The sequence below is a fragment of the Bufo bufo genome, chromosome 1 (genome assembly GCF_905171765.1).
Source record: "Bufo bufo chromosome 1, aBufBuf1.1, whole genome shotgun sequence".
In the NCBI taxonomy this organism is placed as follows: domain Eukaryota; kingdom Metazoa; phylum Chordata; class Amphibia; order Anura; family Bufonidae; genus Bufo; species Bufo bufo.
The window spans coordinates 835,993,614-836,009,288 of NC_053389.1; the positions used below are offsets into that span (position 1 = coordinate 835,993,614).

The 15,675-nt window shown below is 49.1% G+C and overlaps 1 protein-coding gene across 2 annotated transcripts; it reads right to left on the bottom strand.

The window, feature by feature from the left end:
• Positions 1-2,773: 2,773 nt before the first annotated feature.
• On the bottom strand, positions 2,774-15,287 carry ZMYND15 (zinc finger MYND-type containing 15). 2 transcript variants are annotated; one of them, XM_040415325.1, is made up of 14 exons: positions 15,217-15,287; positions 13,734-14,089; positions 13,429-13,660; positions 13,194-13,349; positions 12,681-12,841; positions 12,432-12,566; positions 12,279-12,356; positions 12,042-12,158; positions 9,129-9,217; positions 8,762-8,863; positions 8,559-8,685; positions 8,315-8,373; positions 7,312-7,472; positions 2,774-2,981 (listed from the first exon to the last, which is right to left on the bottom strand). In XM_040415325.1, the coding sequence occupies exons 2-14, from the start codon at positions 14,080-14,082 to the stop codon at positions 2,804-2,806; spliced, it is 1,944 nt and encodes a 647-aa protein (XP_040271259.1). In that variant the 5' UTR covers positions 14,083-14,089; positions 15,217-15,287; the 3' UTR covers positions 2,774-2,803. The 2 variants fall into 2 exon arrangements, with proteins under 2 accessions (XP_040271259.1, XP_040271260.1); XM_040415326.1 differs by having other exon boundaries at positions 15,232-15,257.
• Between the last annotated feature and the right edge of the window lie 388 nt (positions 15,288-15,675).

The following is a 15,675-nucleotide window of genomic DNA, read 5'->3' on the forward strand; positions in this document are numbered from 1 at the left end:
TTACATCTGGCTCCAGGGACTGTTTTCTTTCCTGTATTTCTTCTGTATTATACCCAGCTACATGGACAGTTCTCCTTTCTATAAATCTACTGGAATATACTGGATCTATCGACTGTTCACTTTCCTTTATATTTTCAGGGATCATACCGGCTCTGGGGATTGTACTCTTTCCTGTACAGTATATCTACTGAATTTTACACGGCTCTGAGGATGGTTTCTTTCCTGTATACATACTGGATTATACTGGCTCCAGGGACTGTTCTCTTTCCTGTATATTTACTGGATAATACCATCTCCGGGGGACTGTTGTCTATCCTGTATATCTACTGAATTACACCAGCTATGAGGACTGTTCTGTTTCCTGTATATCTACTGGATTAGCCTGGACCCAGGGACTGTTCTCTTTCTTGTATATCTATCGGATTATACCGGCTCTGGGGACTATACTCCTGCATATCTATTAGATTATACCGGATCTATGGACTGTTCTCTTTCCTGCATATCTACTGGATTAAACCGTCTCCTGGGACTGTTCTTCTTTCTGTATATATGCTGTATTATACCGGCTCCAGGGACTGTTCTCCTTCCTGTATATCTACTGGATTACACCTGGCTCCGTGGACTGTTCTCTTTCCTATATATCTACTGGATTATACTGGCTCCAGGGACTGTTCTCCTTCCTGTATATATACTGAATTATACCTGGCTCCAGGGACTGTTCTCCTTCCTGTATATCTACTGGATTACACCTGGCTCCAGGGACTGTTCTCTTTCCTATATATCTACTGGATTATATCCAGCTCCGTGGACTGTTCTCTTTCCGGTATATTTATTGCATTATACCGGCACTAGGGACTGTTTTCTTTCCTGCATATCTACTGGATTTTACCGTCTCCATGGACTGTTCTGTTATCCTGTATATCTACTGGATTACACCTGGCTCCGTGTACTGTTCTCTTTACTGTATATCTACTGGATTACACCTGGCTCCAGGGACTGTTCTCTTTCCTGTATATGTACTGGATTATACTTGGCTCCAGGGACTGTTCTCTTTCCTGTATATCTACTGGATTACACCTGGCTCCGGAGACTGTTCTCCTTCCTGTATATCTACTGGATTATATTCGGCTCCGGAGACTGTTCTCTTTCCTGTATATCTACTGGATTATACCATCTCAATGGACCGTTCTCTTTACAGTATATTTATTGGATTATACTCGGCTCCAGGGACTGTTCTCTTTCGTGTATATCTACTGGATTATACCTGGCTCCAGGGGCTGTTCTCTTTCCTGTATATCTACTGGATTATACTCGGCTCCAGGGACCGTTCTCTTTCCTGTATATCTACTGGATTACACCTGACTACAGGGACTGTTCTCTTTCTTGTATATATACTGGATTATACCGGCTAACTCCAGGGACTGTTCTCCTTCCTGTATATCTACTGGACTATACTGGCTCCAGGGACCGTTCTCTTTCCTGTATATCTATTATATTATACTCAGCTCCAGGGACTGTTCTCCTTCCTGTATATATACTGGATTATACCGGCTGACTCCAGGGACTGTTCTACTTCCTGTATATCTACTGGACTATACTGGCTCCTGTATATCTATTATATTATACTCAGCTCCAGGGATTGTTCTACTTCCTGTATATCTACTGGATTATACTCGGCTCCAGGGACTGTTCTCTTTCCCGTATATCTATTAGATTATACCGGTTCCAAGGACTGTTCTCTTTCCTGTATATATACTGGATTATACTGGCTGACTCCAGGGACTGTTCTCTTTCCTGTATATATACTGGATTATACCGGCTGACTCCAGGGACTGTTCTGCTTCCTGTATATCTACTGGACTATACTGGCTCCATAGACCGTTCTCTTACCTGTATATCTATTATATTATATTCAGCTCCAGGGATTGTTCTACTTCCTGTATATCTACTGGATTATACTCGGCTCCAGGGACTGTTCTCTTTCCCGTATATCTATTAGATTATACCGGTTCCAAGGACTGTTCTCTTTCCTGTATATCTGCTGGATTATACCCGGCTCCACTCCTTCCTGTGTGGCGCAGTTGTTTTTGTAGATTGTTTTAAAGGGAGTTTGTCACCAGAAAATGACCTATTTTTTTAATTTAAAAACGTGATTTAAACGTGTTTTCAGAATTATTTTTTTTTGCGTTTTCCATGTCATTACATATATTACATTTTTTTTTATAATTCTGCAATTTTTACACTTTCCATTAGGCCTAAAATTTGGAAAGACTTCCTGTTCTTTGAGAAAAGCTACATGGTCCATAGACACAATGGTCAGGAGGGATGGCATGCTCTGTGACCTGAGCAGAGGTCAGGAGGGAGCAGTTAAGCTGTGATATCACCTATTGGGTGGATCATGTGTTATCTATACAGAGGTGTTACTTGTTATTGTAATCCTGCTTATGGTGATAATAATAATGGCTACTGAAGTTACCTGTTCAGAACAAGAAATCATGCCTTATCATTAGGACTAGTGGCTGGTGTGAGAATTGCAGGATTATATATATTTGAAATAACGATAGAGACATGGGAAAAAAAAATAATTCACCAAAAATTCTAACAAAAAATGTTTGACATAAAAATGTGATTTAAACAACAAGTCATTTTCTGGTGACACATTCCCTATAAGAACAATATGTGTTGTGGGGGCAGTTCCCTCATCACTCGCTCGCCCCCCTCGTGACCCCTGTGTGGTTATAGGTAATGGTCCATATACGGCAGCCTTTACAAAAATCATACACTCTCTTTATTATGGCGCCTGTCACTTGCGCTTCTTGCACTGGTTCCGTCCGGACTTATTCTTCTTCTTCTGTGGAGACGCCTCCGGCGTGGTGTCTGGCGATGGAGCCTGGAGGGCGCTGTATGGCACATGGTTATTACGCTTGGTGCTGATGTGGTTAGATTTGTAGATCAAATAGAAGAGGAAAGCGTTCTTATACCTGCAACACAGGACGAGCATTAGATTGTCAGCTCCTCTGTCACCCACCATCAGGAGACACTGGACCCTCTGTGCTACATGTGTGATATTACATGGGGAACATCGATATTACATGGGGAACATCGATATTACATGGGGAACATTGGTATTACATGTGTGATATTACATGGGGAACATCGATATTACATGGGGAACATCTATATTACATGGGGAACATTGGTATTACATGTGTGATATTACATGGGGAACTTCGATATTACATGTGTGATATTACATGGGGAACATCGGTATTACATGGGGAACATCGGTATTACATGTGTGATATTACATGGGGAACATCAGTATTACATGTGTGATATTACATGGGGAACATCGGTATTACATGTGTGATATTACATGGGGAACATCAGTATTACATGTGTGATATTACATGGGGAACATCGATATTACATGGGGAACATCTATATTACATGGGGAACATTGGTATTACATGTGTGATATTACATGGGGAACATCGGTATTACATGGGGAACATCGGTATTACATGTGTGATATTACATGGGGAACATCGGTATTACATGTGTGATATTACATGGGGAACATCAGTATTACATGTGTGATATTACATGGGGAACATCGGTATTACATGTGTGATATTACATGGGGAACATCGGCATTACATGTGTGATATTACATGGGGAACATCGGCATTACATGTGTGATATTACATGGGGAACATCGGTATTACATGTGTGATATTACATGGGGAACATTGGTATTACATGTGTGATATTACATGGGGAACATCGATATTACATGTGTGATATTACATGGGGAACATCGGTATTACATGTGTGATATTACATGGGGAACATCGATATTACATGGGGAACATCAGTATTACATGTGTGATATTACATGGGGAACATCGGTATTACATGTGTGATATTACATGGGGAACATTGTCATTACATGTGTGATATTACATGGGGAACATCAGTATTACATGTGTGATATTACATGGGGAACATCGGTATTACATGTGTGATATTACATGGGGAACATCGGCATTACATGTGTGATATTACATGGGGAACATCGGTATTACATGTGTGATATTACATGGGGAACATTGGTATTACATGTGTGATATTACATGGGGAACATCGGTGTTACATGTGTGATATTACATGGGGAACATCGGTGTTACATGTGTGATATTACATGGGGAACATCGGTGTTACATGTGTGATATTACATGGGGAACATCGATATTACATGGGGAACATCGATATTACATGGGGAACATTGGTATTACATGTGTGATATTACATGGGGAACATCGGTATTACATGTGTGATATTACATGGGGAACATCGGTATTACATGTGTGATATTACATGGGGAACATCGGTATTACATGTGTGATATTACATGGGGGGACATCTGTATAAATGTGTGATATTACATGGGGAACATCGATATTACATGGGGAACATCGGTATTACATGTGTGATATTACATGGGGAACATCGGTATTACATGTGTGATATTACATGGGGAACATCAGTATTACATGTGTGATATTACATGGGGAACATCGGTATTACATGTGTGATATTACATGGGGGGACATCTGTATAAATGTGTGATATTACATGGGGAACATCGATATTACATGGGGAACATCGGCATTACATGTGTGATATTACATGGGGAACATCGGTATTACATGTGTGATATTACATGGGGAACATCAGTATTACATGTGTGATATTACATGGGGAACATCGGTATTACATGTGTGATATTACATGGGGAACATCGGTATTACATGTGTGATATTACATGGGGAACATCAGTATTACATGTGTGATATTACATGGGGAACATCGGTATTACATGTGTGATATTACATGGGGAACATCGGTGTTACATGTGTGATATTACATGGGGAACATCGATATTACATGGGGAACATCGATATTACATGGGGAACATCGGTATTACATGTGTGATATTACATGGGGAACATCGGTGTTACATGGGGAACATCGGTATTACATGTGTGATATTACATGGGGGGACATCTGTATAAATGTCACTGTAGAGGGAAGAGGAAGATTTGAATATATACATATATATGTATTGGCCCTGAATGGCTAAATTGTATGGGCTCTGTGCCCCAGGTTCCCAATATATGTGTGGGGGTATGTATGTGTATATATACATGTATACCTAAGTGATATATATAGGTATATATGTATACTTATATAATAGGCCCCCTGTAGAGGGAAGTGCCAGGTCCCTCAGGTTATATATGTGTATGTATATATATATATACATATATATTGTGACATAGTGAGGGGTTGTATCTGGCAAATTAGGTATTTTCCTCCCGGCATGTGCGGCGGGGTTGGTTTCCAGCCAGGTGAGGTCAAATACCGGACCAGAGTTTAAGTGCTGGTCCAGGTTTTGGCAGCACCTGGCTGTCCTTAAATAGGCAGCTGAGCTCAGCAGAGATGTCTCTGTTTTTGGGATCTGAGGCTTTGTGCCATGCTGGAGGGCTCCGCACGCTGGGGAAACAGGCCCCCTAAAACCTGTTGTGGACCACTGGAGGCAGAACTGCCAGCAAGGTGACTTGTGTTATATGAACTTTCCACTGCAAAGTTACTGCTGTTCTGTGCAATCGCCTCAAGTGTGAATAAACACTGACGTTTTGAGTTAAGAACCTGTATTTTGCCTCAGTACTGCGCCCCCTTACCCTATCTACCAGAGCGAAACCCCACAATACATATATATGGATTTGCCCCAATTGTCTGTATATATATGTGTATATATATGATTATGTATCCCCCTGTATATGAGTCCAGTATATATAGATATGCATATATGCCCCTGTAATTTAGATGCATATCTATATGTACTTTAATGCCGCCAATAATGTCTCCCGATGATTGCGGGTGCCCCCCCCCCAGTGCGCCTGCAGGAGGGAGATGCCGATAACTGGACAATTATGTCCAGTTTCGGTCATTTCAAAGAACAGAGGATCAATAGAGATGCTCTGCCCTTTGATAAAACATCTCCGGCAGCGCAGGAACAAAGGGCTCCCCCTGTCCTTGTATGGCGCGGACCTCCGGCGCGGGCACTTCATGCGCAGGCACTTCACAGGTGGGAGAAAGCGCGCCTGGAAGCGCGCGCCGGGACACATGGGCTAGTGCGGTGACATCATATCACCGCGCCAGCCCACGTGTATTTGGCTGCAGGCGAGCGCGCATGCCTGCAGCACGGGAGGTGCGGGAGCGAGCGCTGCGGGGTTTAAATAAACGATAAGAAAGGAAAGGAGGAGGAGGCAGAAAGAAGTTAACTCCTGCAGCCCCAAGCAGAATCCTACCCTGGGAGAACGAGCAAAGAAGAGCTTTACCCCTGGATGGCTGAGTAACCCTACCATATACCACCAACCAGCATTAACCCCTACATTCCCTGATAACCCCTGAACCACCAATCATTATTCATTAACCCATATGCCCCTGCATTCCCTGACATTAACCCTTTCCTTCACCCCCACATTGCCCTGTACCCCTGATCCCAGCATTCATTAACCCATACACCCCTGCAGTAGCATTTACCCCTAGAACATATATCAATTAACCCCTGCAATCTCTGCCTTCCATTGCCCAGCATTAACCCCTGCAGTCTGCCTTGCATTGCCCTGCATTAACCCCTGAATTCCCAGCAGCCCTTGCAGTGCCATATACCCATAGGGACAGTGTGTAGCCAGGTGCGTGGGTGCTGCTAATAATGTGTACATGTAAGGGCTCATGCACACGATCGTACGCCCTCCGAGACATACGGTCCGTGAGCGGGCAATATGTCCCGGAGCGGCATACATCGTGCACACGGGCGCGCACCGCATCATAGGTCACTATGATACTGTGCGAATGGGGCCGCCTGCGGGACTAATGATCATATGAGTGCAGGACAGTAGTCCCGCAGGCGGCCCCATTCGCACAGTATCATAGTGACCTATGATGCGGTGCGCGCCCGTGTGCACGATGTATGCCGCTCCGGGACATATTGCCCGCTCACGGACCGTATGTGACAGTAGTAACATAGAGCACGTAGTTCAGAAAGGTAGAGCAACGAGGTAGATAGTATTTATAGCATAAATAGGCGGAGTCATCAGTAGACGACTCACGCCTATTTATGAATATTAATATTACACGGAGGGATGTCTGTTGTACATGTGAGATATTACATGACGCCTCTATCAGATGTGTGATATTACATGGGAAGCACGTTTGAGGGGACACGTCTAGCCCCCCGCTCACCATGGCATGTTGTTATCTGTGGCCACAATTCTCAGGGGTGAGCGGAAGGGGTTGAGGATGGGGAGACTGGCGCTGCCCCCCGAAGCTCCAGAGACCACCTGACCGTCCACCTCACAACTGTACTGCGAGCAATCCGAGAAAAAGGCCGGAACCTTCATAGCCTGCAAGACAAGAGAGGAAACTGTGTCACCCCGCAGGGGGAGGGGCGGACTTATAATCACCCTGCAGGGGGAGGGGCAGACTTATAATCACCCTGCAGGGGGAGGGGCGGACTTATAATCACCCTGCAGGGGGAGGGGCAGACTTATAATCACCCTGCAGGGGGAGGGGCAGACTTATAATCACCCTGCAGGGGGAGGTGCAGACTTATAATCACCCCGCAGGGGGAGGGACGGACTTATAATCACCCTGCAGGGGGAGGGACGGACTTATAATCACCCTGCAGGGGGAGGGGCAGACTTATAATCACCCTGCAGGGGGAGGGACGGACTTATAATCACCCTGCAGGGGGAGGGACGGACTTATAATCACCCTGCAGGGGGAGGGGCAGACTTATAATCACCCTGCAGGGGGAGGGGCAGACTTATAATCACCCTGCAGGGGGAGGGGCGGACTTTTAATCACCCTGCAGGGGGAGGGGCAAACTTTTAATCACCCTGCAGGGGGAGGGGCGGACTTATAATCACCCTGCAGGATGAGAGGCAGACTTATAATCACCCTGCAGGGGGAGGGGCGGAATTATAATCACCCTGCAGGGGGAGGAGTAGACTTATAATCACCCTGCAGGAGGAGGGGCAGACTTATAATCACCCTGCAGGGGGAGGGGCGGACTTATAATCACCCTGCAGGGGGAGGAGTAGACTTATAATCACCCTGCAGGAGGAGGGGCAGACTTATAATCACCCTGCAGGGGGAGGGGCCAATTTATAATCTCGCTTCCAGGGGACGTGCAGGCTCATAGCTCCATGTTTAGTCATGAAGTGGGTTTTGGGGTGTCTTGTACCTGCAATCGGGGTAAGGTACTCAGCCAGGTATCGTCTAATCCAAATCCGGAGTTGAACCCTAGAGGAGGAGGAGCAGACATGTTGGGTGCTGTCTACGCTGGTAGATCTGTATGTCAGACTATTGGTTGAGCAGCAGAAGGGGGTGTGGCTATAGTGATTTGTCCACGCCCCCGCTTAGCCCTTTGCTCAGTAGTGGTTGTCAGATTTTGTGTCCTGTTGATATATGTGTGCCGCGATACCAACCGATCACAAGGTCGGGCTTTGCCACTTGTAGGGTGTGGTACGGCCGGGCATGGACCTTGACGTGTATCCCCCGTACTCCTCTGTCCTTGTCCACATACGTCAGGTCAGAACAGCGCACTTCCGATCCCTGCGGAGGAGACACGGGCTGGTTAACATGGCGGGTCAGGGCGGTAGGAGACATGATGCACATCCCGCGCTCTCACCTTCTTCAGTATGATGAAGCTTCTGTCATCTTCCTCCACAGGGAGGTCGCTGCCGACAAACACCAATTCCAGGACCACGTGGGGCATCAGCAGTACCAGCTCCTGCCAGGGGGAGACGCACACGTGTCACTGGAAGGGGGCGTGACAATAACATGGAGACTGTCGCCCATTGTCACACCCGTTCAGTGACTCTAGATCACGTCTGCAGTACATCCACCCCCCCAGAGCTGCACTCGTCTCTGCCCTTTGCTGGTGGCTGCAGAGAAGGAGCAGTATGGACTACAGATCCCAGCATGCAGTGCAACAGTGCATTATGGGGGCTCTGCTAGGCGCTGTGCAGTGAAGGATTTTGGGGGCGTGCACTCACCCAGAAGAGCAGGATGTTGTGGTATTCTCGCCCGCCTGCCATGATGTGGATTTTCATTGATTGTTTCTTCAGAATGTTCAGCTCTGGAACTAAAGAAGGAAGAAGAGTCATGGGCGCCATATTGGATAGTATACACCCAGCAACCCCATTACTGGTTAAGGAGGGCCCCCTCCTTATGTTATATTCTGAACTGGCCTGTAGAGGTGGATGGACCATTAAAGGGATCTGCTGTCCAAAGTGAGATCAATGGGCTTAAAGCTGCCTGAAAGTGGGAAAGTGCAGGAGCCCCCATCACTCATGTAAGGGACCCCTGCACTCATGTAAGGGAGCCTCATGGATAGTGTGCCTCGCAGTCTAGTAAGGCACCTCATGGACAGTGCCCCCTGCAGTCATGTAAGACACAACATGGACGGGAACTGTAGTGCCTTGGAGCAGGGATACTTTGAAGTCTGGACATTTGCCCCTGTTTCCCCTATACAAAGTTATAAACGTATCACTTTATTTCACTTTAAAGGGTTAACTTGCACTTACTTATACTGTTTAATACTGTGCAACTGCATTTTATATGTATGCTGTGATATATATCCTGTTTATTTGCACTGTGTTTGCACAGCACTGTAGAAAGGGTTAATCAATACTGAGAGACTTTTGGGACTTTGAATGAGAAGATGGTAATTTTCCACAGTGGCCATAAGGTTTAAAAAAAGAGCATGATTTGGAGGGAAAAAGACAGACGTTGTTTGACTGTTTGGTTTAGCTCTGTCGTTATGTCTGGAAACTTGTTTTTGTCTGGAAAAACTGCTGTGTTATTTTCATTAAGTATCATTGAAGTTCTAATATAAGTCTATGACAGACGGAACGTGTAACAATGTATCTGTGCTGAGTTTCTCAACTCCCACTAGAAGATTACAGTCTAGCTAAAACTGTACATAAGGAGAGCAGTCAGAGCCCGTAGTATTCTGCAGTTAGGGACCAGTGCTTAAAGGGGAGACTCTGCCAGACTACTGAGTGACCAGAAGAAGCCAGCCCTATGCCTCGTCTCAAGGAGGAGACTGGAGAAGCCAGCCCTATGCCTCATCTCAGGGAGGAGACTGGAGAAGCCAGCCCTATGCCTCGTCTCAGGGGGGAGACTGGAGAAGCCGGCCCTATGCCTCATCTCAGGGAGGAGACTGGAGAAGCCAACCCTATGCCTCGTCTCAGGGAGGAGACTGGAGAAGCCGGCCCTATGCCTCATCTCAGGGAGGAGACTGGAGAAGCCAACCCTATGCCTCGTCTCAGGGAGGAGCCTAGAGAAGCCGGTCCTATGCCTTATCCTAGGGAGGAGACTGGAGAAGCCAGCCCTATGCCTCATCTCAGGGAGGAGACTGGAGAAGCTGGCCCTATGCCTCATCTCAGGGAGGAGACTGGAGAAGCCGGCCCTATGCCTCATCTCAGGGAGAAGACTGGAGAAGCCAGCCCTATGCCTCATCTCAGGGAGGAGACTGGAGAAGCCGGCCCTATGCCTCATCTCAGGGAGGAGACTGGAGAAGCCAACCCTATGCCTCGTCTCAGGGAGGAGCCTGGAGAAGCCGGTCCTATGCCTTATCCTAGGGAGGAGACTGGAGAAGCCAGCCCTATGCCTCATCTCAGGGAGGAGACTGGAGAAGCTGGCCCTATGCCTCATCTCAGGGAGGAGACTGGAGAAGCCGGCCCTATGCCTCATCTCAGGGAGGAGACTGGAGAAGCCGGCCCTATGCCTCATCTCAGGGAGGAGACTGGAGAAGCCGGCCCTATGCCTCATCTCAGGGAGGAGACTGGAGAAGCCGGCCCTATGCCTCATCCTAGGGAGGAGACTGGAGAAGCCAGCCCTATGCCTCATCTCAGGGAGGAGACTGGAGAAGCCAGCCCTATGCCTCATCTCAGGGAGGAGACTGGAGAAGCCAGCCATATGCCTCGTCTCAGGGAGGAGACTGGAGAAGCCGGCCCTATGCCTCATCTCAGGGAGGAGACTGGAGAAGCCGGCCCTATGCCTCATCCTAGGGAGGAGACTGGAGAAGCCAGCCCTATGCCTCATCTCAGGGAGGAGACTGGAGAAGCCAGCCCTATGCCTCATCTCAGGGAGGAGACTGGAGAAGCCAGCCCTATGCCTCGTCTCAGGGAGGAGACTGGAGAAGCCAGCCCTATGCCTCATCCTAGGGAGGAGAGTGGAGAAGCCAGCCCTATGCCTCGTCTCAGGGAGGAGACTGGAGAAGCCGGCCCTATGCCTCATCTCAGGGAGGAGACTGGAGAAGCCAGCCCTATGCCTCGTCTCAGGGAGGAGACTGGAGAAGCCAGCCCTATGCCTCGTCTCAGGGAGGAGACTGGAGAAGCCAGCCCTATGCCTCGTCTCAGGGAGGAGACTGGAGAAGCCAGCCCTATGCCTCGCCTGTATTGTTTTGCACCTGAGTTCCTCCAGTAAAGAAGCCCCCTGGTTACCGCAGGCCTGACTTATTTCCCATTGGGGTGCACCACAACTTACCATCCCTTCCGAAGAGCAGCAACACGTGGTGACACCTCAATGGTGTCCGGGCCACCCCAAACCCGGCCACTGCAGAACATGCCCTCCCCCCCACAGTCATGTAAAGGCGTGCCTCATGTACGGTACCCCTTGCAGTCATATAAGATGTCTCATGGACAGTGGTCCTCACAGTCATTTTAGGCACCTCATGGATGCTGCCCCCATGACAGTCATGTAAAACACCTGTCATCACGTAACGGCACCTCATGGACGGTGCCCCCCGCTGTCATTTAAGCTGCCTCATGGATAGTGCCCCCTGCACTCATGCAAGGGTGCCTTAAGGGTGGTGCCCCCCACAGTAAAGTACGGGCGTCTCATTGATGGTGCTCCTGGGATTAACCAACATCAGAGTACACAGGGTCTATCTTCATACTCACAGTGCTGGGGAACGAGTGTGGAGATGATGTAGTAGATGGTGAGCGGGTAGGTCAGAAGGGCGGCTAGAGGGTTGTCTAAGCTCAGGCCTCGCCAGTTATAATACTCCTTCCAGGACACTAGAGAGCAGCAAAACAGAGTAGTCTATAAGCTTGCTCCTGATTGGTCGATGGAAGATACGGTGTGTGACCCTGACGTCTGTGACTACATCTTTACTGCGTGTTTTGGGTGTCACCTACACAATGCGCTCTTGAGCCTTTCTTTAGGCTGCAGCCTCAGGACGTCTATATGCTTCAGCAGAGGTTCTCCTCTTCCTTCTGGAATATAGAAGTCTTGGTTAGGGAGAGCACCTCCACCTCGCTGTATGGTAGGATGTAGTTTGATATACCCACCCTCCAGGTTCCAGGCTGGACTCTTCCCCTGCAGGTGGCCGGTGTGGTAATGGATGCTCTCCACCGTCCAGTATCCTCCGATGAGATTCCGACTGTTCAGAAAAAGCTCCTTGTCAAATAGGCGGCTGGTCACCTCTGAGGAGGACACGAGAGGATGCGACATGGGAGTAATGGTGGGGGTCAAGGGTGGTACAGAGGAGGCGATGAGTCTACGGCAGTCCCAGCATCACTCCCGATGTCAACACTCACCCTTGATGAAGTGGAAGGGAAGATCGGCCAGTCGTTCCTCGTACTGCATGAAGCGCTTCATCTTCTCGCACCAGAACTCATGGCTGAGATCCCAGGGAGACTTTTTCCAGTTCTGCATCTTACAGTCCTCTGAACAGTACAGCACGGCGTCACATGTGTCACTGCGAGCACAGGGAGGGGGGCGGTTAGCGACCTCTGTGACCCTAAAACTGGGGGACTGGTGGCATTATAACAGGGGTGGCAGGTTCTGCGGCCTGTATAGGGTTAATGTTCCCGGCTAGTAGTCGTGTAGTATGTGCTTCTCCAAGGACATATCATTAGGACGGGGCTGGGACGCCCGCCAGACCCGCTTCCTCTTGATCGGGGGTGAGTGAATGCTTTGCAGATGTCTCCAGTATACAATTATGTGGCCTCCCAGGGTCTGAGCTCGGAGGCCGGGGTGGGGGTTAGTTCTCAATACACCCAAAATATGTGAGCCTTCTCTGACCCATGCCCTCTGGTTTCTGCCCTTACCAAGGAGTTAACACGACCTCGAACTTCCGCCTCTTACACACGTGGCAGCACTGCACGGTCTGGGCAGAGAAGATGAAGGTGGCACTTGATGACCAGTCTCTCATCGGTGTCTTCTGCACTCCGACCCCCAAGGAAGAAAGGATCTTCACCAGGAATCTGCGAGACGGCAGACGAGAACATCGGTGAGAGCCGTCGCGAGCTATGAAACAAAGGAGCAAGTCCTGCCTCCACCGACCTGTGCACAGAAGGGTCTCCGATGGCCACTCTCTGGGGGCGTCGAGGCTGCCCGTTGTCCATGGGTAGCGCCATGCACTGACACAGCAGGTGGTAGGCCCTCAGTTTACACACGTACTGGACCTTGTTGCCGCTGCACTCGCTGTCCATCAAAAAGTCAACGCCAATCACGGCGCCCGTCTCTATGGCCACCAGCATCAGGTACTTGATATGGCGAACGTCATCAGAGTTGGCTAAATTCAAGACAGAAACAGATAGGTGAGCGGTCGCGCCTGACCCTGCTGAGGAACTCTTCCTATCACCCACCTGCATTGGCGTCTCTGGTGCTGGTCTCGCCCTCTGTCTCTTCCTGCAGGTTGATGAAGCTGATGTACTTCTTCAGGTCTCTGAAGCGCAGGGCGTCATCCATGTAGAAGACGTCTCGGATCTGCAGCTCAGTGTTTCGGGGCCGGAAAGCAATGCTGTCGTTATGCAGGACATGTAGGAACCAGCAGGTGGCGTCATACGGCAGGGACTTGATCTTCGTCTCCTGCTGGGGATGGATCGCCAGGCGGCCCAGTCTGCCCGCATAATCCTTCATGTATCGCCGATACCAGCTGAACAGGAGCTCCGAATATTCCAGCATAGGGTCGCGGTAGCCAGAGACAAACTCCATCGCTGGTCTGGAAGGGAGTGGATATCAGGAACTGGGACACCGACCACTAGACACCAGAGACTGGAGCACCAAACCACTAGATACCAGGGACTGGGGCACTGACCACTAGACACCAGGGACTGGAGCACTGACCACTAGACACCAGGGACTGGAGCACCAAACCACTATACACCAGGGACTGGAGCACTGACCACTAGACACCAGGGACTGGAGCACCAAACCACTAGATACCAGGGACTGGGGCACTAACCACTAGACACCAGAGACTGGAGCACCAAACCACTAGATATCAGGGACTGGAGCACTGACCACTAGACACCAGGGACTGGAGCACCAAACCACTAGATACCAGGGACTGGAGCACCGACCACTAGATACCAGGGACTGGAGCACCAAACCACTAGATACCAGGGACTGGGGCACCAAACCACTAGACACCAGAGACTGGAGCACCAAACCACTAGATACCAGGGACTGGGGCACTGACCACTAGACACGAGGGACTGGAGCACCAAACCACTAGATACCAGGGACTGGAGCACCGACCACTAGATACCAGGGACTGGAGCACTGACCACTAGACACCAGGGACTGGAGCACCAAACCACTAGATACCAGGGACTGGAGCACCGACCACTAGATACCAGGGACTGGAGCACCAAACCACTAGATACCAGAGACTGGAGCACTGACCACTAGACACCAGAGACTGGAGCACCAAACCACTAGATAAAAGGGACTTGAGCACTGACCACTAGACACCAGGGACTGGAGCACCAAACCACTAGATACCAGTAACTGGAAAACGGACCACTAGACTCCAGGGACTTGAACACTAACCACCAGACACCAGGGAGTGGGACACTGACCACTAGACACCAGGGACTGGAGCACCAAACCACTAGACACCAAGGACTGGGACACTGACCACTAAATATCAGGGATTGGAGCACTGACCACTAGACACCAGGGACTGGGACACTAACCACTAGACACCAGGGACTGGAGCACTAAATGACTGGATAGCAGTAACTTTGGCAGAAATTCAGGGGCATATATGTATATATAGAGCATGTTTAGCAGCACGTCCAGAGCAGTGAAGCACACATGTGGTGGACACCAGTCGGTACTTACCCGGTATCACTGTACCTTGCAGTCTGTCCTCGTCGGGTCACTGTCCGTTATCGCTCGGCAGTTGGTCAGCGTGCATGTGGATATAACTGACTTCACATCATCACCAGGTGCAGGAGCAGCACCGATATATGTTCTGTATAGTACCGTATCATCCCTGCCTCCTGTACCGCCATACGGTAGGTTGGAGGCAGGGTCAGTGTGTGAGCCAGTATATGGGGGTATTTAGGTCGGGGGTCAGTATTTGGGGGTAGGTTGGAGGCAGGGTCAGTGTCTGAGGCAGTATATGGGGGTATTTCGGCTGAGGGATGGTATTTCGGGTAGGTTGGAGGCAGGGTCAGTGTCTGAGGCAGTATATGGGGGTATTTAGGCTGGGGGACAGTATTTCGGGTAGGTTGGAGGCAAGGTCAGTGTGTGAGCCAGTATATGGCGGTATTTAGGTGGGGGGTCGGTATTTGGGGG